The sequence below is a fragment of the Prionailurus viverrinus genome, chromosome C2, assembly GCF_022837055.1.
Source record: "Prionailurus viverrinus isolate Anna chromosome C2, UM_Priviv_1.0, whole genome shotgun sequence".
Classification (NCBI taxonomy): domain Eukaryota; kingdom Metazoa; phylum Chordata; class Mammalia; order Carnivora; family Felidae; genus Prionailurus; species Prionailurus viverrinus.
In genome coordinates, this window is record NC_062569.1 from 111,571,196 (window position 1) to 111,595,530 (window position 24,335).

Genomic DNA, 24,335 nt, shown 5'->3' on the forward strand with positions numbered 1-24,335 from the left:
TTAATCTATCTTTGGGGGATGGGGGGAGAATGCAAGCAGGGGAGGGGCAGGGTGAGGGGGACAGGATCTGAAGCAGGTTCAGCACTGACAGGCTGACAGCAGCGAGCCCTACGTGGGGCTCGAACTCACGAACTGCGAGATCATGACGTGAGCTGAAGCTGGACACTCAACCGCCCCATGTCACTGCTTTCTAAAGGAGCCTTATGATTTAGTACAGAAACACAATGAATTTAGGAGCCAGACGGGATTATAATTTTGAGTAAGTCATTTAATTTCTCTAGTCTCACTGTTCTTATCTGTAAACAGAGACTACAGAGGTATAATGTAAGCACATAGTATTTATAATAGTAGCTAACATTGAGTGCTTTCTTTGTGCTAGGCACTATTTTGTTTCTTATAAAGGAACAAAGAATTTATTAGGATCATAGTTGAACCTTAGTGGTCAGAAACTTCACTGTATTCTGTAAAATTCCTATAGGATGTGAAACATTTAAAATTTTGTTCTTTTAGAGGAAACATGGAGAAAGCCATTGACATGTTCAACAAAGCTATTAACCTGGCCAAATCGGAGATGGAGATGGCTCATCTGTACTCACTGTGTGATGCTGCTCATGCCCAGACAGAAGTTGCAAAGAAATACGGATTAAAACCACCAACATTATAAAATAGGGGGAAAGAGAATGACCCTCTTTTTAGAAGTTTACTCCCTTTTCAACTGAACCCTAAAGACACTGTCATGAACTGTGTTGAATGGTGGAACTTAGTATTTCTGTTTGTGCTATTGTCATTCATTACAGGTTTCATGTCTAGGTGTTGTGGGAGTGGCTGTTGAAGGAAGTTTGCAGTGTTGCAGCTTTTATTCCCTGTGCAACAAAAGCTTAGAACCTGTTAAAGGGATATGAAAGCTGCAAAGAGTACAGATGATAATTAGCCATGCAAATAAAAACTTTGATTTGTTGATTTGGCTTTTTTTTTTTTTTGAGGCGGGGGATGGGGGGCGATGGTTATGTTCTGGATGATTTTTGTGTGTGTGTGTGTGTGTGTGTGTGTGTGCGCGCGCGTGTGCACGCACGTGATATATTTTACAGCATGTTGGTTTTTAAATTCATATAGTAAGTGCTGTAAAACAAGTTTCTTTGATTCAGTTAATCCCTTTAGTTTTTTATTTAAGGAAACAAAGCTTAAATGGGGATTTTGTTTTGAAGGCAGCAAAACTGAGACCCTTTAAACCACTGTCAGCATGCACAATGCCTCTGATTCTGCAGAATTGTTAGATTCAGTGGCAACTTAAGCCTTTTGACCCCATTCAATTCCAATGGATAATGTACATTGTTCCTAAAGTCTGTAGCAACTGGCTTTCATACAGTAAATCACACAGAACCAAATATTCTGGTATATATGCTGGAAGACTGAAAATTAATGGGTGAGTGAACCAGGCAAGAGGTAAGATGAAATAGAAATGGGTTTTAATTGCCCGTGGCTATTTTTTATATTAGGCACACTATTTAATAGTGTATTTTTGAAAGAAAATTCAGGTTGGTTGTGTGTATAAAGATGAAGTGTAATGGGAGTGTTTAATTAGCTTAAAATTTGTAGTGCAGAAATGTGGCTAAAGGTTCCAAAAGGATATGTTTTGGAGTCAGAAGCATAGTATTTCCTAAGGTGGTAAGTTTAGTGTTTTAACTTTGGCTATGTGTGCTTAAAGAATTTTAAGCCAGTATTTTCAGAAGTGCTGAAGAAATGTGGAATGCTTTTTAGTTTGGAGCTAACCTTGCTCTCTAGTGCCTGACTGCCCATGCCTAGATCTTTACTAGGGACACTGACAGTTTTATCTTTACTTCACCTTCTTACTGAAAAAAAAAAAAAAAAAAAAAAAAAAAAATTTGTTCTTGTTTTCCAATTGTCACTTTTCTAGACCATCCTTTTGTTTATATGCTGGATTTTTCTGGTGGGAGAGAGGTTGTGTTCTTAAAGTGTCTCATTTTGAGATATTTGGAGTTGGGAGAGGTTTATTTAAGTCTGAGTATAATAAAAAAGCAAGCAAGCCTTTGGTTACACTCTGGAAATGAATTCTAATTAGTTTACATTTTTGGGAGTAAAGGAGCATTGTATCCCTCTGTAAGAGGGTGCTTTATCCTAATGAAGTCAAAAAGATTCTGTCTACAAGTGCTACTTTTTTAGAAACTATGAGAAATGACCCCTTCCAAAGTCAGTCTGGAAGACACTGAGGAGGCCTCTAGTGGGGACAGTTTAACATAACTGAAGATGGCCTGGATAATGGAAAGTTTGAGAGCTGTGCATTTTAGTTCTTAAACTATGTACCAATTATCATGATCCCTGAATACAGAAATGTTCTACATATCTGAATAACCTCGGACTTAAAGTTTTTATTTGCATGGCTATATTTATATTAACACTGGTATTTTCTTCTACTCTTCTCCCTTCCTACCCTTTGGGGTTGGGTAGAAAAAGACACGAAGGAAACCGAAGCATGTGCCATTCAATACTATCATTCCAAATCCTCATGGACTATTGCTTGTTCTTAAAAATTTGAAACTGCACTGAAAGCTGCATTTGTCTGTATCTTTTCTTTTGTAAATGACCTCACATGTAAATTCACCAAATAAATATTACATTCAAGCTTTTCTATCTGTCCTTTAAATAAAAAGATAGGTACTTTATTTATCATAGTATTGAGTAAAACCATAATCATTCTCTTATGGGCTTAAACTAACTGAAAATAGGTCTCATTAGTATATGAAGCAAATTAAATTTTTGGTGTGAATTGTGGAGGTTCCTGAGAACATCTGTCCTTCCTATTGGAGAAACAAAGCTCCAAGAAGGGCTACCAGAGCCAGCTTCCTTTATTCCTACCTATACCTGCCCTTACCTATGCTTGCATGGCAGCCTAGAAGTCTGCCAACCAGACCTGAGCTTTGTGTCTAACATGATCTTCGAACTGGTTTTACCAAGTTTTGGTCACAGTTTGCAACCACTCTAGTCTTTCAGAAAGGATGCCTGACGTTATCTGTCTAGTAACTGAGGTATAAATAGGAATATATCCCAAAACAACAGTACAAAATTTGGTTTTAAAACAATTCTGGTAGAACTTTCAGGTCTCTGGGAACTCAAGGCTGTTTATAAACAGGAGGACCATATGATTTAAGCAAACCAGGAAACTTCTGAGTATAAAAGTAATAATTACTTAAGCCTGTTGTGGGTACACTGGGCTCTTTGCTATTTGTATATACAAGAAAATAACATACAAAGAGGGGGGGAGTAATTAATCCTAAACTCAGTCCTCTTTAAAACTGATTTGTGAACAAAGTGATTTGTGAACAAAGTGATAGAACTTTAACTTGATCTATTTTCAAGCCTTAACACACTGTGATTGAATAATGGTCCCCCAAAATATACCCACATATTGATCCATGGAATCTGTGAATGTTAATTTATATAGCAAAAATGAACTTGGTAGATATGATTGTTAATGATCTTGACATGGGAGGATTATGCTGGATTATCTGAGTAAACCCCAAATGTAATCCCAAGTGTGTTTGTAAGAGGGAAATTGCAGACAGAAGATTATGTGACTACAGGGAGAGAGTAGAGTGACGTGGCCACAAACCAAGGAATGCTGGCAGCCACCAGAAGCTGGAAAAGCAAGAAATAGATTCTGCCTTAAAGCAGATGTTGGCCCTGCCACTAAATTTGTGGCAGCTTGGTTACAGGACTGATAGGAAACTAACATACACTCCTCCCATCTATTGTGTACACGTGGCTTACAATTTAAAGGAATTCTTTTAGGTATCTCAAAGTCCAGCACGTCTTCATGTACACTTAAATTTTGGCAAAAAGTGGTTTAGGCAATGAGTGTATACCCAGGCCACAGTGTGGAGGTTTAATCAAGAGCTGGAACATTTGTGATGTAAAATACATGTGATCATGGTACACTCAACCAGACCAAAAGGCTGCTCCTTCAGTTACGAGGCAAAAGTTGACACACCAATCTCTGGTGAATATAGATGCAAAATTCAACAAAATATTACCACACTAAATCATGAATTAAAAAAAATCATTTACCCCAGTCAAGTAGGATTTAATCCATGGAGATTCAAAATTTGCAAATCAATGTACTATATCACATTAATGAAAGATAAAAAGATATTATCGTCTCAATGGATGCAGAAAAAGCACATGACAAAGTACAACTGCATTCTCTCAAAGTAGGTTTAGAGGAAACACATCTCAACGTATTAAAAACTACATACGAAAAAGCCTATACTATACTAACATACTCAATGGTGAAAGCTTTACTTCTAAGATCAGAAACACACACATGTCCACTCAACACTTACCTGGAAGCCGAGCCACAGCAATCAGACAAGCAAAAAAACAAAAGATATCCAAACTGGAAAGACGTAAAACTTTTGTGGATAGCACAATGCTATATACAGAAAATCCTAAAGACTCCACCAAAAAACTGCTAGTACTAATAAATGAATTCAGTAAAGTTGCAGGATACAAAATCGACATTATGTAACAGATTATGTAACATATATCTGTTACATTTCTACAGGCTAATGTAGCAGAAAGAAAAATTAAGAAAGTCTTATTTACAATTGCATCAAAAAGAATAAACTTTAGGATGAACCTTAACCAAGGAGGTGAAAGACATGTACTCTGAAAACTATAAAACCATGATGAAACAAACTCAAAATGGAATAAAAAGATACCATGGTCATGGAATGGAGGAACCAATCTTGTTAAACTGCATACTACCCAGAGCAACCTACAGATTTAATGCAATACCTGTCAAAATACCAACATTTTCCACAAAACTAGAAAAATTCTAAAATTTGTGTGGAACCCAAAAAGACTCCAACTAGCCAACACAATCTTGAGAAGAACAAATTAGAGATGTATCACTATCCCAGATTACAAATTACACAACTGTAGTAATCAAAACAGTATGGTAGTAGCATGTTAAAGGACCCATAGATCAGTGGAACAGAATAGACATCCCCAGAAATAAAACCATGCTTATATGCTCAATTAACCTATGACAAAGGAGGCTACAACATAACAGGGAAATGACAGCCCCTTCAATAAATGGTGCTGGGAAAACTAGACCACTTTCTAATGCCATACACAATAATAAACTCAAAATGGATTAAAGGTGAGACCTGAAACTATAAAACCTGCAAACGAAGACAGTAATTTCTTAGACATCAGCTGTCACATTTTTCTAGATCTGTCTCCTCAGCCAAGGGAAGCCAAAGCAAAATTAAATTACTAGGACCACATCAAAATAAAACGCTTTTGCACAATGAAGGCAAACCATCAACAAAACAAAAAGGCAACCTACTGAATGGGAGGAGAAATTCACAAAAGATATATCCAATAAAGGGTTAATGTAAAAAACATATAAAGAACTTCTACAACTCAATCCCCCCCCAAAACAAATAATTCATTTAAAAACTGGGCAAAGCACCTGAATAGACATTTTTTCAAAAAAGACATACAGATGGCCAACATACACATGAAAAGATACTCAACATCACTTATCAGGGAAATGCAAATCAAAACCACAATGAATGGCTCAAATCAAATCAGAATGGCTCAAATAAAAAAGACGAAATAACAAGTGCTGACAAGGATATGGAGAAAAAGGAACTGTCCTGCCCATTGGTGGGAAGGCAAATTGGTGTAGCCACTGTGGAAAACAATATGGAGGTTCCTCAAAAAATCAGAATTACCAGATGACCTAGTAATTTCACTATGGGCTATTTGCCAAAGAATAGGAAATACACTAATTTGAAAAGATATATGCACCCCTATGTTTACTACAGCATTATTTAGCTAAGTTATGGAAGCAGACTAAGTGTTCATTGATAGATGAATGGATAAAGAAAATGTGGTGTAGGTGGTTCGGTTGGGCATCCAACTCTTGATCTTGACTTAGGTCATGATCTCATGGTTTGTGGGATTGAGCCTTGTGTCTGGCTCTGCACTGACAGAATGGATCCTGCTTGGGATTCTCTCTCTGCTTCCTTCTCAGCTCACACACGTGCTTGCTCAAAATAAACAAACTTAAAAAAAAAAAAAGGTGGGGGCACCTGGGTGACTCAATTGGTTAAGCATCTGACTTCAGCTCAGGTCATGATCCCACAGTTTGTGAGTTCCAGCCCCACATAGGGCTCCGTGTTGACAGTTAAGAGCCTGGAACCTGCTTTGGATTCTGTGGCTCTCTCTCTCTGCCTCTCCCCTGCTTGCATGCGCACGCTCGCTCTCTCAAAAATAAACATTAAAAAAAAATTTTTAAGAAAAAATGTGATATACATATATATATGTATATCATATATATTACATTATTACATATATATAATACATATATACATTACATATATATGATATATATACTTTATATATATATTTATATATGTATATATATAGATAGATAGATAGGTAGATATAACACACACATATAGTGGTATATTAGCCATAAAATAGAATGAAATCATGCCATTTGTAACAACACGGATGGATCTAGAGGGTATAATGCTAAGTGAGATACATTAGAAAAATACCATATGATTGCACTCATGTAGAATTTAAGAAACAACAAAGAAAAAAGAGACAAACCACATTTCTATACACCAAATGGTCACCAGAGGGAAGGGAGGGATAATTGAAATAGGTGAAGGGGATTAAGAGTACACATACCATAATGAGGACTAACATATAGAGTTGTTAAATCATTATACTCGTGCCTGAAACTAACATAACACTATGTTAATAAAGAAAAAGTGGAGATGCCTCTGCCAATATATAAAAGAAACATGAAAGGAATGACACTATTTCCAAGTATTTTTTAAGTGTTGAAATTAGACAATATGAAAAATAACTACACTCTGGTGTACTTTAAGGTGACAGAGCACAAATTCTATTGGGGATTGACAGCTAGTATTCTTTCTAGATGGTCTTCATGCTAGAGGGTATTTAAGGTCCTGCTGATCACTGGGACAGAAATGGCAGTGGTGCCTGTCACCAACCAAAGGAGGGGAGGAAGCTAAAGGTGGGAACACACTAAGGACCAACATGACTACTGCCTTTCAGAGTGCAGAGCACTTAATCTTGCCAGTTCTTTTGTTGGCACTGGAAGAAAACAGAACTCTGTGCAAGCATTGTCCTAGAAGCCATGGGAGGGCTCAACAGATACAAAAGGCTTCCAGAGCAAGTGTAGGGGGGAAAGACCATGACTAAAACTAACATCTGGGCATCATGAAAAGTTTAAAGTACAGGGGACTGGACAAAGTACGTAAGATTCTCTGCAGAGATGTCCCATTGTCTAAATTATCAATGAACTGCTGTATTAAACAACTTGTACCCAATTTTATCTCCGAGTGTCTGCCTTATGTCAAGAATTGTGAAGGATCTAAGATTTTACCTAGGACTTGAGATCCTAGGTCAGAGACATGGACTTAATTAAGAACAGAAAGCTTCATGTTAGCTTTGCTTCCCTTGTACCCCAGATACTATGGAGATGATCTGAAATAATCTAAGTGGATGCTGCAAGGGCAGTGAGACTGTGTCACAGATGAGAGACTCTAAACATAGGAAACTCAAATCTTAATGGGCTGATTGCAAGCAAAGCTGCCTGACTTTGGCAGCAGAGGAAAACATTTTTATTATACTGGTTTGTAAATAAACCTGTCCTAAGCTCCAGAAAGAGACAGTCTCTATATTCCAAAACTTTCAAACTTCTTTGAAAGGACAGTCTGGAAGAAATGCCTCTGTTCACAAGACAGGCAGAAACTTAAGAGACTCACTGAGAAATGATTACCCATCTCTACATGTTTTTACCTTCTATTCACCTCAAGCTTAATCTTTCACCAGTTCAGAGGATTATGCTGTCTATCTGGGATGATAGCATAGTGCAGGGAAAAGTATTAATGGCCTCAGCATGAAGTGACTTAAGTTCTAACTAAAGTTGCTTTCCACCAGTTGCATTATCTTAAGTAAATGAAGGTCCCACCCAGCTCTAAGTTACATGAAGTTATACCATGTCCCAGATCTTACCCAATTAGAATCCTTTAGGGTAAAGAAATGATTCCAGCAAACGTAGAAAACTTATTTAGCCAGAAAACTTGTACATGTATTAGTGCAATCTGTAGGAAAAAAAGTCACTCCAATTCAACTTGTTTTTACTGAGCACCCATCATGGTGAGGACTAGCCACGTAAAGGGCATAAAGGCCTTGAGGAACTCCAAAACTAATATGACAAAATTGGTGCCATAAAGCTCTATACAATGTGGTATGGAAACACAACAGTAATGAATTCTGCTAAGACTTGAGGGATAAATAGTATTTGGGTAAAGAGCTTTCTAAAAGATGGGGAAACCACCAGAATTTAAAAATAAAACCTAAGTGAAGAGACATTATGAGTATGAGTTGAAATAAGCCTCTGAGTCCAGCAAGATGAAGCTTTTGTGTTTCAAAACTGGTGAGAAGATGCCAATAGTGTAGCTACATGTTTGAGAATTATCAGCATATATTTAAGACAACATGTAGATGAGCTTACTTCAGGAAAAAATTAAAATTAAAATGGGCTAAAAATAAAACTTTGGGAAACATCAACATCTAAGGGAAAAAGGTGGCAATGAAAAAGTGGTCAGACCACTTACCACAGTGAGACCAAGGTCACATTGATGGTGTTAGGTTTCAGAGAGGCCAAATGAACAAGTCTACAAATAGACCATCAGTAATCTTCATCAGGTAAGTGTCATTGGAATGGTGAGGGCAGACTCTGGCTGCCAGGTTCTGAAAAGTAACTGAAAGATCAGAATGGACTAGTAAGCCGAAATGACTCCTTTAGGAAATGTGTTTAAAAAAAAAAAAAGAAAAAAAGGGCAGTTCTAAACTAAATGAACCTCAGGAGGTCTACGCCAAAACACATAATAATTAAAATGGCAAAGTTTAAAGATAAAAAGAATTTTAGAAGTTGTAAAAGAGAAGCAAAAGTTATATATAAGGGGAACTCCATAAGGCTATCAGATGATTTTTGAGCAGAAACTTAATAGACCAGAAGGAGGTGGCATGATATATTCAAAGAACTACAATCAGGAATACTCCACTAGTCAAGGTTATCATTTAGAATTGAAGGAGAGATAAAGAGTTTCCCAAACAAAAGTAAAAGGAGTTCTGGTCTTACACGAAATGTTAAAGGTACTTAATTGGGGGAGATGGGGGAGGTGGGGTAAGGCCATAAGTAGAAGTAAAAAAATTATGAATTAAAAAGATGTAAAATATGACAACATACACCTAAAACACGCAGGAGTAAAAAAGAAGAATGTGTTCAAACTTAAATGACCACCAACTTGATATAGTTTGTCAGATACTTAGAATCCTGTATATGAACTTCATAGTAACCACAAACCCAAAACCTCTAACAGATAGATACACAAAAATAAAGAGAAAGAAAGCCAAGCCTAACACTATAGAAAGTCATCAATCACAAGGAAAGAGCAAGAGAAGAAACAAAAAAATACAAAAACATCCAGGAAACAACTAACAAAATGGCAATAAGTACATATCAATAATTACTTTAAATGTAAATGGTCTAAATATCCAATCAAAAGACAGAGTGGCAGAAGGGATGGGGACAAAAGCCATCTATATGGTGTCTACAAGAGACTCACTTCAGTCCTAAAGACACATACAGACTGAAAATGAAAGGCTAGAAAAAGATATACCATGCAAATAGAAGTGGGGGGAACGGGGGAAAGCCAGGTAGCAATAGTTAGACAAAATAGACTTTAAAACAAAGACTATTACAAGACAAAAAGAAGACCACTACATAATAAAGGGATCACTCCAACAATCCAAATCTCAGTAAGTTTAAGAAGGTTAAAGGCATATCATGCATTATTTCCAACAATGATATGAAACCAGAAATCAATCACAAGAACAAAACCAATAAAAATATAAACATAGAAACTAAACCATATGCAACTACACAACCCATGAGTTACAAAGAAATCAAAGAGAAAATAAAAAAAAAACTACACATAGAAAAATGAAAATTAAAACACAGCAGTCCAAAATCTTTGAGAAAAATCTCAAATTAACAATGTAAACTTACACCTAAAAGAACTAGAAAAAGAAGAAAATAAAAGCTCAAGGTTAGGAGAAGGAAGGAAATAATATAGGTCAGGGCAGAAATACATGAAATAGAGACTGAAAAAGAAAAGATCAATGAAACCAAGAGTCAGTTCTCTGAATAAATAAATATTGATAAATCTTCAGTCAGATTTAAAAAAAGGACAAAAATAAAATCAGAAGTGAAAGAGGAAAAGTGACAACACCCACAGAAATGCAAAGGATTACAATAAAAAAAAATAGCAGCAAACTGGACAACCCTGAAGAAATGGATAAATTCCCAGAAACATATGTTCTTTAAAAAATGAATTACATACATACATACAATGGAGTATTACTCAGCAATCAAAAAGAATGAAATCTTGCCATTTGCAACTATGTGGATGGAACTATAGTATATTATGCCAAACAAAATTAGAGAAACGCAAATATCCTATGACTTCACTCACATGAGAACTTTTAAGATACAAAACAGATGAACATAATGGAGGGGAAGCAAAAAAATATATAAAAACAGGGAGGAGGACAAAACATAAGAGACTCTTAAATATGGAAAACAGAGGGTTATTGGAGGGGTTGTGGGAGGCAGGATTGGCTAAATGGGTAAAGGGCATTAAGGAATCTACTCCTGAAATCACTGTTGCACTATATGCTAACTTGGATATAAATTTAAGTAAATAAATAAATAGGAAAAAAAACTGAATCACAAAGAAATAGAAAATCTGCAGACCAATTACTAGTAACAAAATTGAATTAGTAATCAAAAAACTGACAAAGGAAAGTCCAGGACCAGATGAATTCACAGGTGAATTCAACCAAACATTTAAACAAGAGATAATACCTACTCCCCTCAATTATTCTAAAATAGAAGAGGAAGGAAAGCTTCCAAGTACATGTTCAAGGCTAGCATTACCTTGGTATCAAAACTAGACAAAGGCACTACTAAGGAAGAAAACTACAGTCCAATATCTCTGAACACAGATGCAAAACTCCTCAACAAAATATTAGCAAACTACATTCAACAATACATTAAAAGGATAATTCATTGCAATCAAGTGGTATTTATTCCAGGGATGCAAGGATGGCTATTTGCAAATCAATCAACATAACACCACATGAACAAAACGAAGGATATGAATCATATCATCTCAGATGCAGAAAAAGCATCTGACAAAATTAAACACCCATTCATGATACAAACTCTCAATAAAGTGGATTTTGAGGAATCATATCAACATAATAAAGGCCGTATGTGAAAAAAACCACAGCTGACATCATATTCAAAGGTAAAAACCTAGAAGTTTTCCTCTAAGACCAGACACAAGACAAAGATATCTGATAGCCTCACCACTTTTATTCAACATTACTACTGGAAGTCCTAGTCCTAGTCACAGGAATCAGACAAGAAAAAAGGAATAAAAGACATCCAAATTGGTAAAGAAGTAGTTAAAATGTCACTATTTGCAGAGACATACTAGACAGAGGAAACCCTAAAGACTCCACCAAAAAAACTATCAGGAATAATGAATACAAAATTAACACAAATCAAAACAAAACAAAACAAAAATTAACACAAATCAGCTGAGCTTCTATACACTAATAATGAAGTAGCAGAAAGAGAAATTAAGAAATTAAGAAATTAGAGAAATTAAGAAAAAAAATTAATTTACAACTGCATCAAAAAGAATACAATACCTTGGGGCGCCTGGGTGGCTCAGTCGGTTAAGTGTCTGACTTCAGCTCAGGCCATGATCTCACGGTTCATGAGCTCAAGCCCCGCACTGGGTTCTGTGCTGATGGCTCAGAGCCTGGAACCTGCTTTGGATTCTGTGTCTCCCTCCCTCTCTGTTCCTCTCCCACTCCCACTCTGTCTCTCTCAAAAATAAAGATTAAAAAAAAATTTTTTAAAAGAATACCTAGAAGTAAACTTAACCAACGTGGTGAAAGATGTGTACTCTGAAGACTATAAAACAATGATGAAAGACATTGAAAATGACACAAATGTAAAGATTTCCTATGCTCACGATTGGAAGAACCAATCTTGTTAAAATGTCCATTCTACCCAAAGTAAACTACAGATTCAATGCAATCCCTATGAATATACCAAAGCAATTGTCACTGTAGTAGGATAATACTAAAATTTGTATGGAATTAGTGCAGGCACTGTGAAAAATGGTATGGAGGTTCCTCTAAAAACTTAAAAATAGAAATTCCATATAACCGAGTAATTCCACTATTGGGTACTTACACACACACACACACACACACACACACACACACAACCACAAAAGCACTAATTCAAAAAGTTATATACACCTCTATGTTTACTACAGCATTTATAATAACCAAAAAAATGCAAGCAACCCAAACGTCCATAGAGGAATGCATAAAGATATGATCTATATGTACAATGGAATATTAGCCATAAAATGGACGAGAACTTGCCTCTGAGACAACATGCGTGGACCTAAAGAGTATTATGCTAAATAAATCAGAGAAAGACAAATACCATATGATTTCACTTATATGTTGAATCTAAAAACCAAATGAATAAACAAAAAGCAGAAAGAGGTTCATAAATACAGACAACTGATGGTTGCGGGGGTGTGGAGGGAGGTGGGGTGTGCAAAATGGGTGAAAGAAAGTAGGAGACACAGACTTCCAGTTACAGAATGAGTAAGTCATAGGGATGAAAGGTACAGAAGGAATATAGTCAACAATATTGTAGTAGTGCTGTGTGGTGACAGAGGTAGTCACCCTTGAGGTGAGCACAGCATAATGTACGACTTACTGACTCATTATGTTGTACACCTGAAAATACTGTAACATTTTGATAAATTAGTAATAATAAAAAGAAATGTAGTAAAAAAATGGGAGTTTTTTTATAGGATGGTATAGTTTTAAGGGAGAATGACTCTACAGATACAATAGTAATAATAGTTGAGCACAAAGGAACACATTTGTAGGTTTAAAATATTTCAAGAAGAGCTAGGCATCACAACACTTAGAATATTACTACACCTTGCCCACCATGCTCCATTTTTCCAGATTCATGTTCACTTGGTGAATTATGAGCCAGCTGTGAAGTAATCAGTGAACAAGAAGTAATGTCCTCACACGTTTGAGTTTTGGTATTTGATGGTAGATCTAGAACTTAAGTTTCTTTCTTTCTTTCTTTCTTTCTTTCTTTCTTTCTTTCTTTCTTTCTTTCTTTTTTTTTTAAAGTAATCTCTACACCCAACATGGGGCCTAAACTCACAACCCCAAGATCAAGAGTTGCACGTTCCACCAACTGAGCCAGCCAGGTGCCCGTGTGGCTTAACTTTTTAATTTCTGATTTTAACAAGACCATTTTATCCGAAAGCACATTCTTTCTTCCAACAACTAACTAGCTTTTACTTATCCTTCAATCTTTGATCAAAAAGATACAGAGCTGAATCAAGATAATAACTTGACAAGAAATATGAAACTGCAACACAAAAGTGGTTATAAGGCATAAAGGAAAAAAGCCCATATGAAACCTGCTGCCCTGGCAATTATGTCTGGCCAGTGGAGACATCACAGAACACAGCTTTTCCCGTGCCATCCCCTGGCTTCATCAGACCCATTCACTACCAAAACACACCCCACAGTGCTTAGGAGGCAACATAAAAGACATAAAAACTACTGTCAGTAGAGCAGATCATTGATCCTGAAACCTCAACTCTTTGTCTAAACCTTTTTTCACTTGGTAGACTTTGCACAGACCTAATTCTTGGTGGCAGCAAGAAGTCTTTCCCTAAACACCCACTTGATGTCACAATCTGACTAGTAGTCAGTTTAAACCCTGTAATGTTAGTAATTTACTCATTTGCAACCAATGCAAAACCCATTCTCTGTTAGCCCTCAACTTTAAAAAGCTAGGCCAATGTTTAGGGCCACTTTCATGACTACCAGTATATCCTGGCTTATTTCAAAAAAGGATATAATTTTTGTAAGGGAGTCACTTCGATTAGTTAAGTGTGTTGCCTTATCTAAACTGCAGAAGAGACAGCCTAGGAAAATTGCCAGGAAATGGAGAATGACTACTAATGTGTATGCAATTTCTCTTTGGTGTGATTAAAATGTTCGAAAATTGACTGTGGTGATCGTCACACAATTCTATGAATACACTAAAACCACTGAATTGCAAACTTTAAAAAAATAAACTGCAGGAGAAAGACTGCAACATATGATAGCAGACTTCAAAGTATTATGCAAAAAAAGTATCATTGCCTAACTCAACAAAAAGTGAGAGATTACGGGGAATGACCTTTGAACAAAACATTTTCATGGCCTTGAATTGCAGTGTTCTACTGTTTCAAGCAGACCAAATCCTGGGTTCATTTTGATCAGTATTACTTTATTAAAGGTAGAATCTGGGGCCATGTCACCACATACTGTATGAAAATAAAATGTAACACACTAATGTAGATGCCTACTTTATTCATTTACTTCACAGTCTTCAAATGCACCAGAAGGCAGGATCACCCAATATAACACCAAAAGGACAAGATGACTTGCATTTAATGAAATACAAAAACAAGTTCTAGTATCCATGTGCTTTATCTGATATAGGAATGCTACATAAAGATAAAGTGTCCTTCCTTCTAGAGCTTCAACTAGATAGTTAAGTTGGCTTGTCCACTGGTTTCCAAACTATTCTGAGCTCTTTGGAGGAAATGCCATAAGGTGTTTTTTGGGGACTAAGGGAATCCAAGGCAGAGGGCTCCTAGGCTCTCCACACCCACATCAGCCAGATCATTCTTTCATCATTGTTACAGATATAAGGTTTACTGCAAGATTTTCTATTAAAAAACTGTTTCAGGGCCACCTGGGTGGTTCAGTTAAGCATCCAACTCTAGATTTCAACTCACTGATTCATGAGCTTGAGGCCTGAGTCGGGCTCTGTGGAGCTGCTTAACATTCTCTCTCCCTCTCTGCCCCTCCCTTGCTCACGCACTCATGCTCTCTCAAACTTTAAAAAATTTTTTAAATAAAATAAAAAATTGATCACACTAAAATTGTGTTTACATTTTTTTAATGTTTATTTATTTTTGAGAGAGAAAGTGGGAGGGGCAGAGAGGAGGATAGAGGATTTGAAGCTGGCTCCGTGCTGAGAGCAGACAGCCCAATGTTGGGCTCAAACTCACGAACTGTGAGATCATGACTTGAGCTGAAGTCAGACACTTAACCGACTGAGCCACCCAGGCACCCCTAAAACTATAAAGTTTAAATATTTGTCTGTGGGCCTACCAGGATACACAGCAGTGATTCTCAAAGTGTAGCTCACAGTTACCTGAAAGTTTTGACATCCTTTAAAAGAATCTTTTAAAGTATTTAAAAATACTTTAAGTAAGCCTTTTAAAGTATTTTTTATAATATTATGAAGTTATTTGGGAACTTCTACTTCAGGCCAAGATGGAGTTACAGGGATCAGATTTACCCTCCCCTCCAAAATAGCTAAAAAAAAGACTATGTATGAAACAGTAGTTTTCAGACATCAGACCTCAGGACAGTGATCCTAAGAGAAGGTAAACAAAAGAAGTGAACCCTCTAATTGCTCTAGCTTATTAAGTTTCCAGGTTGTAGCACAGGGAACATGGCTGGAGGTTAACAGTTTCCCTGAGTTGAGGAGGGAAAGTTGGCAGCCTTAGGAAGCAAAGATGGTAACAGTTCACAGGGCAGAGGTACTGGAGAGGAGAGAGTTGCATAAAGAGGAGGTTCAAGAGATATGCAGAGAGCTGTGTTCACATCTTCAGCTAAGTACTGATCAGCACATGGATATGAGGAAACTACCTGAAGCACAGGCAGGAACCACTTGACAGTAACAAAGAAAAGACAGATACTGATATATCAGACACCAATAAAGAAAAAAATACACTGAAGGCCCAGAAACTAGCCAAAAGGAAGTATCAGAAGAAAGACTGGGTGGTGGGGGGGCAGAGAGGAAGGGAACAATAGCATCATTGTTGATGGGACAGTTCCAAGAACCCTGATGTATGCATAATTAAGAAGGGTTCCTAATATTTTAAGAAATCATAGCTGATGTTCTAAATTGGATGAAAATTATAAAACCAAGGATGTAAGAATAGTAAAGAACTTCTAAGTACAAGATAACAACAACAAAAACTGCACTAAAGCACATCACAACAAGTTCTATAAAATTAATGATGAAGAGAAAAATCTTAAAAGCAGAGGAAAAAAAGGCATTATAGAGAGGGAGAAAGGATAATAATGACAGTACACTTTGCCTCTAGAATGCAAGCCAGAAAACAGTGTAGAAGCAAATTTAAAGCATTCAAAGTGGGGAAAATGGTGAATTCTATTATCAGCAAAACTATATTTTAAAAAATGAAAGCAGGGGCACCTGGGTGGCTCAGTAACTGAAGCATCCACTTCAGCTCAGGTCATGATCTTGTAGTTTCTGAGTTCAAGCCCTGCATCGGGCTCTGTGCTGACAGTTCAGAGCCTGGAGCCTGGTTTGGATTCTGTGTCTCCCTTTCTCTCTGTCTCTCCCCCTCTTGTGCTAGCTCTCAAAAATAAACTTTAAAAAAATCTTTAAAAAATGAAAGCAAAATAAGAACTTTTCAGACACACAAAAGCTGAAAGAATAAATCACCAGCAGAGCTACACTACCGAAAATGTTAAAGTGCTTCAAGCAGAAAGAAAATGGATCTACGCTAAGGAAGAATATCAGAAATGGTAAATATGTTGGTAAACAAAAGATGTTTACATGCTTTTTAAGTGTCTTCAATAATTACTGTGTATTTAAAACAAAAATAGCAATGCATTGTGGGATTCATACATGTTGAAGTACAATGTATGACAATACAAAGGGGGGGTAAAATGAAGTATAGTACTTTAAGATTCTTATATATCAAGTGGCATATTACTGTATAAATGTTGATTGTGATGTTAAAAATGTACACTATAAACCACAGAGCAACAAGTAAAATAACACAACAAAGAATTATAACTTGTAATCCAACAAAGGAGATAAAGTGAATCACAGAACAATATTTACTTAATCCAAGAGGAAGAAGAATAGGAGGAAAAAGTAGAACAAATGGAATACAAAATAAAAAAGATGGTAGATTTAAATACAACCATATCAATAATCATAACAAATATAAATGGCCTAAATACCCCCAATTAAAAGGCAGGGATTGTCAAACTGGATAAAAATGCATGACCCAGCTATATGCTGCTTAACAGAAACTCACTTTAAACATGAAGACACAAATAGGTTAAAATTAAAAGGTAAAATGGGCAAAAAACAGATACTTCAAATGGAAAAAGGGTCAATTCAGCAAGATGATATAACAGCCCTAAATATTTATGCACCTAATAAGAGAGCTTCAAAAAACATGAAGCAAAAACTGATAGAAGTATAAAAATAGATAAATCCATAATTATACTGAAATATCAACACCTCTGTTGATACAAAAATTAGAAAATCAGTATAGACAGAGAAGACTATGTCACATTATCACCCAATGTGATTTAATTGACATTTATAGAATATTCTAAACCTAAAATTAAAATATACAATCTTTTTTAATTTTTTTTTTAATTTATTTTTGAGAGAGACAGAGCATGAGCAGGGGAGAGGTAGGGGTAGACAGAGAGAGAGAGAGAGACACAGAATCTGAAGCAGGCTCCAGGCTCTGAGCTGTCAGCACAGAGCCCAATGCAGGGATCAAACTCATAAACTGTGAGATCATGACCTGAGCTGAAGTCGCTTAACTGACTGAGCTACCCAGCTGCCCCAACATACATTCTTTTCAACTTCACATGGAACATTTACTAAGATAAAGCATACTCTGGCCCATAAAACAGTCTCAATAAATTTAAAAGGATTCAAATTATACAAAGTATGTTATCTGGCCACAGTGGGATCAAATTAGAAATGAGTAACAGGAAGATTTGGAAAAATCCCCAAACCTTTAAAAACTAAGTAACACATTGGGGTGCCTGGGTGGCTCAGTTGGTTAAGCGTCTTTGACTCAGGTCATGATCTCACCGTTCCTGAGTTCAAGCCCCACATTGGGCTCTGTGCTGACAGTTCAGAGCTTAGAGCCTGCTTGGAATTCTGTGTCTCCCTCTCTCTCTTCTTCTCCCCTGGTCATGTGCTCTTTCTCTCTCTCTCACTCAAAAATGAATAAACATTAAAAAAAAAAAGATAAAAACTAAATAACACAAACAACCCTTGGATCACAGAAGATGACTAAGAAAAGTCAGTATTTTTTTATAATTGTTTTCATGTTTGAGAGAGAGAGAGAGAGAGAGAGAGAGAGAGAGAGAGAGAGGACACGAGAGAATGAGCAGGGGAGGGGCAGAGAGAGAGAAGGAGACACAGTATCTGAACTAGGCTCCAGGCTCTGAGCTGTCAGCACAGAGCCTGACATGGGTCCTGAACTCCTCAGCTGTGAGATCATAACCTGAGCTGAAGTCCAATGCCTAACCAACTGAGCCACCCAGGCACCCCTAGAGGTTAATATTTTAAATTGAATGACAATGAAAACACAACATATCAAAGGTTGGGCATGCAATTAAAGCAATCCTGGGCCATTTATAGCACTAAACTAACCTATATTGGAAAGAAGGAAAGGTCTCCAATCAAAGATACTCAGCACACACTTTAAGAAAGTAGAAAAATAAGAGCAAATGAAACCAAAAGCAGAAGAAAATAAATGAGCAGAAATCGATGATATCAAATCTGAAAAAAAAAGGTTAAAAAAAAAATCAATGGAATCGGGGCAGCTGGGTGGCTCAGTCAGTTAAACATCCAACTTCGGCTCAGGTCATGATCTCACAGTTCATGAATTCGAGCCCCACAATGGGCTCTCTGCTGACAGCTTGGAGCCTGGAGGCTGCCTCAGATTCTGTGTCTGCCTCTCTCTCTCTCTGCCCTCCCTTGCTCATGCTCTGTCTCTCTCTCTCTCAAAAATAAACATTACAAAAATTAAAAAAAACAAATCAATGGAATCAAAAAATGGTTCTATGAAAAGATCAATAAAATTGATAAACCTCCAATCAGAATAATCAAAATTAAGAGACAAGGTGCATATTATCACACAATTCTTAGACCACTAAAGAGAAGGAAATACTTCTCAAGTCATTTTATGAGGCCAGCAGACCCTGGTACATAAACCAGAAAGAGGTATTACAAGAAAACAACAGACCAAACTCCCTTATGAACAGAGATGCAAAACTTCTTAAAACATTAGCAAATTAAATTCAACAATATATAACAAAGGACTTTAATTCATTATGGTCAAGTGAAGTTTATCCAAAGAATGGAAGGTTTTATACCTTCAAAATCAATCAACGTAATTCACAATATAAACAGTCTAAAGAAGAAAAAAAAGACATGTTTGTCTCAATGAAGACTGGACAGGCATTTAAAAAATTCCAGCATCCTACCCTGATAAAAACTCTCCGCACATAGCAATAAAAGGGAATTTCCCCAACCTGATAGATGGCATCTATGAAAGGTTACATGTTTTAACATCAGGACCAATACAACTTATGTCCACTCACTACTTCTACTCAACATTGTTCTGGAACTTCTAGCCAATGCCATAGGCCATAATTAAATGAATGAAAGAATGAATAAATGAATAAATTAATTAATTAATTAATTAATATATAAATGAATGAATGAATAAATAGGAACCAGATTGGAAAGGAACAAGCCTATTTATTTTACAAACTGTCTTCATTTGCAGACATGATCATCTATGTAAAAAACAAACAAACAAACAAACAAACAAAAAACATGCAAAATCTACCCGCAAAATGTTGCTAGAGTGAGTTTAGTGAGGTTGCAAGATGTAAGATCAAATACAGGAATAAATTATATTTTTACTAGCTATGAAAAATTGGAAATTGAAGTTTCAACGTTTATTTATTTTTGGGACAGAGAGAGACAGAGCATGAACGGGGGAGGGGCAGAGAGAGAGGGAGACACAGAATCGGAAACAGGCTCCAGGCTCTGAGCCATCAGCCCAGAGCCTGACGCGGGGCTCAAACTCACGGACCGCAAGATCGTGACCTGGCTGAAGTCGGACGCTTAACCGACTGCAGCACCCAGGCGCCCCGGAAATTGAAGTTTCTAAAACAATACTACAGCATCAAAATATGTAGTCCCTGTGGATAAATCTGACAAAAGATATATATTACCTTTACACTGAAACAATCATTGCTAAGACAAATTAAAGGCCTAAATAAGGGAGAACATAGCTCACGTTCATGGGTTGATATTAAGATGTCAATTTTCCACAAAACTGTTCGATGGATTCAACATAATCCCAATCAAGATGCCAACAAGCTTTTCTTCTGTAGAAATTTACACTCTCATTCTGAAATTTATATGGGAATGTAAAAGACTTAAAATAGTCAAAGAAAGAGGTGGAAGACCAATACTTCCAGACTTTAATATTTATTATAAAGCTACAATAATCAACAGTTATTTGTGTAAAAATAGATGAATAGATTGATAAAACAGGAGAACACAGAAGTAGATCAAGATAAATACAGCCAATTCTTTTTCCATAAAGCTGCCAAGGCAATTCAATGAGAATAAAATAATCTTTTCAACAAATGGTGCTGGACCAGCTGGACAGTTGGGGGCGGGGGGTGGGGGGGTGGGGAGGGACGGGAAAGAAAGAAAAGAATCTTGACTCTTCACTCACACCATATATAGAAAACTAACTATTCAAATGGATCATAGGACGCCTGGGTGGCTCAGTTGGTTAAGTGACCAACTCTTGATTTCAGCTCAGATCAGGGTCTCTGGTTAATGGGATCGAGCCCCAAGTCGGGCTCTGTGCTGGCAGTACAGAAACCTGCTTGATATTCTCTCTCCCCTCTCTCTGCCCTTCCCCCATTTGTGCTGTCTCTCAAAATAAACTTAAAAAAATGGATCATAGGCCCAAATATAAGAGCTAAAAGTATAAAACTTTCAAAAGAAAACATAGGAAGTTAGTGACATCTAGTTTGGCAATTTCTTAAATACAACATTTTTTAAAAATAATTTATTGTCAAGTTAGCTAACATACAGTGTAAACAGTGTGCTCTTGGTTTCAGGGGTAGATTCCTGTGATTCATCGCTTACATACAACACCCAGTGCTCATCCCAACAAGTGCCCTCCTCAATGCCCATCAGTCAATTTATGCCTCTCCTCCCCCCTCCCCCCGCCACCAATCTTCAGTTTGGTCTCTGTATTTAAGAGTCTCTTATGGGTTTGCTTCCCTCCTTCTCTGTTTGTAACTATTTTTTCCTCTTCCCTTCCCCCATGGCCTTCTGTTTCTCAACATAAAAAAGACAAACTTCAAAAGAAGAAAAAGCAATTAACCAGCCTTCACTGGTAATTAAAAACTTTTGCTCTGTAAACAATACTTTTTAAAAAAATGAAGACTTTTTTTTTCTCAGACTTGGAGAATATATTTGTAAAACATGACACGCAACAGATGGTTTTTAACTATAGTATATAAAGAACTCTTACTGAGGTTGCGGCAAGATGGCGGCTTAGGAGGACGCTGGGCTCACCGCACGTCCTGCTGATCACTTAGATTCCATCTACACCTGCCTAAATAACCCAGAAAACCGCCAGAGGATTAGCAGAACAGAGTCGCCGGAGCCAAACGCAGACGAGAGGCCCACGGAAGAGGGTAGGAAGGGCGGCGAGGCGGTGCGCGCTCCACGGACTAGCGGGAGGGAGCCGGGGCGGAGGGGCGGCTCGCCGGCCAAGCAGAGCCCCCGAGTCTGGCTTGCAAAAGCGGAGGGGCCGGGCGGACTGTGTTCCGACAGCAAGCGCGACTTAGCGTCTGGGAGGTCATAAGTTAACAGCTCTGCTCGGAAAGCGGGAAGGCTGGAGGACAAAGGGAGGGAGAGCTGCTGAGCCCCCTGACAACAGAGCTCAGTTTGGTGGGGAACAAAGGCGCTCGCCAGCGCCATCTCCCCCGCCCATCCCCCAGCCGAAATCCCAAAGGGAACCGGTTCCTGCCAGGGAACTTGCTCGGTTCCTGCCAGGGAACTTGCTCGCTCCGCAAACACCCAACTCTGCGCTTCGGCGGAGCCAAACCTCTGGCAGCGGATCTGACTCCCTCCCGCTGCCACAGGGCCCCTCCTGAAGTGGATCACCTAAGGAGAAGCGATCTAAGCCTGCCCCTCCTGCCCACGAGCACCTTGCCTACCCACCCCAGCTAATACGCCAGATCCCCAGCATCACAAGCCTGGCACGGTGCAAGTAGCCCAGACGAGCCACACCACCCCACAGTGAATCCCGCCCCTAGGAGAGGGGAAGAGAAGGCACACACCAATCTGACTGTGGCCCCAGCGGTGGGCTGGGGGCAGACATCAGGTCTGACTGCGGCCCCGCCCACCAACTCCAGTTATACACCACAGCACAGGGGAAGTGCCCTGCAGGTCCTCACCACGCCAGGGACTATCCAAAATGACCAAGCGGAAGAACTCCCCTCAGAAGAATCTCCAGGAAATAACAACAGCTAATGAGCTGATCAAAAAGGATTTAAATAACAGAAAGTGAATTTAGAATAATAGTCATAAAATTAATCGCTGGGCTTGAAAACAGTATACAGGACAGCAGAGAATCTCTTGCTACAGAGATCAAGGGACTAAGAAACAGTCACGAGGAGCTGAAAAACGCTTTAAACGAAATGCATAACAAAATGGAAACCACCACAGCTCGGCTTGAAGAGGCAGAGGAGAGAATAGGTGAACTAGAAGATAAAGTTATGGAAAAAGAGGAAGCTGAGAAAAAGAGAGATAAAAAAATCCAGGAGTATGAGGGGAAAATTAGAGAACTAAGTGATACACTAAAAAGAAATAATATACGCATAATTGGTATCCCAGAGGAGGAAGAGAGAGGGAAAGGGGCTGAAGGAGTACTTGAAGAAATCATAGCTGAGAACTTCCCTGAACTGGGGAAGGAAAAAGGCATTGAAATCCAAGAGGCACAGAGAACACCCTTCAGACATAACTTGAATCGATCTTCTGCACGACATATCATAGTGAAACTGGCAAAATACAAGGATAAAGAGAAAATTCTGAAAGCAGCAAGGGGTAAACGTGCCCTCACATATAAAGGGAGACCTATAAGACTCATGACTGATCTCTCTTTTGAAACTTGGCAGGCCAGAAAGAATTGGCACGAGATTTTCAGGGTGCTAGACAGAAAAAATATGCAGCCAAGAATCCTTTATCCAGCAAGTCTGTCATTTAGAATAGAAGGAGAGATAAAGGTCTTCCCAAACAAACAAAAACTGAAGGAATTTGTCACCACTAAACCAGCCCTACAAGAGATCCTAAGGGGGACCCTGTGAGACAAAGTCCCAGAGACATCACTATAAGCATAAAACATACAGACATCACAATGACTCTAAACCCGTATCTTTCTATAATAACACTAAATGTAAATGGATTAAATGCGCCAACCAAAAGACATAGGGTATCAGAATGGATAAAAAAACAAGACCCATCTATTTGCTGTCTACAAGAGACTCATTTTAGACCTGAGGACACCTTTAGATTGAGAGTGAGGGGATGGAGAACTATTTATCATGCGACTGGAAGCCAAAAGAAAGCTGGAGTAGCCATACTTATATCAGACAAACTAGACTTTAAATTAAAGGCTGTAACAAGAGATGAAGAAGGACATTATATAATAGTTACAGGGTCTATCCATCAGGAAGAGCTAACAATTATAAATGTCTATGCACCGAATACCGGAGCCCCCAAATATATAAAACAATTTCTCATACACATAAGCAACCTTATTGGTAAGAATGTGGTAATTGCAGGGGACTTTAATACACCACTTACAGAAATGGATAGATCATCTAGACACACGGTCAACAAAGAAACAAGGGCCCTGAATGAGACATTGGATCAGATGGACTTGACAGATATATTTAGAACTCTGCATCCCAAAGCAACAGAATATACTTTCTTCTCGAGTGCACATGGAACATTCTCCAAGATAGATCATATACTGGGTCACAAAACAGCCCTTCATAAGTTTACAAGAATTGAAATTATACCATGCTTACTTTCAGACCACAATGCTATGAAGCTTGAAATCAACCACAGAAAAAAGTCTGGAAAACCTCCAAAAGCATGGAGGTTA

The 24,335-nt window shown here is 37.9% G+C and overlaps 1 protein-coding gene across 1 annotated transcript in view; it reads left to right on the top strand.

Moving 5' to 3' along the window:
• TOMM70 (translocase of outer mitochondrial membrane 70) overlaps nucleotides 1-2,645 on the top strand; it is a 33,862-nt gene extending 31,217 nt beyond the window's left edge. Inside the window, exon 12 of the mRNA XM_047875306.1 lies at nucleotides 511-2,645. Coding sequence (XP_047731262.1) covers nucleotides 511-664 — 154 coding nt within the window. The 3' untranslated portion in view covers nucleotides 665-2,645. The remainder of the gene's footprint in view (nucleotides 1-510) is intronic.
• The last annotated feature ends 21,690 nt before the right edge of the window (nucleotides 2,646-24,335 follow it).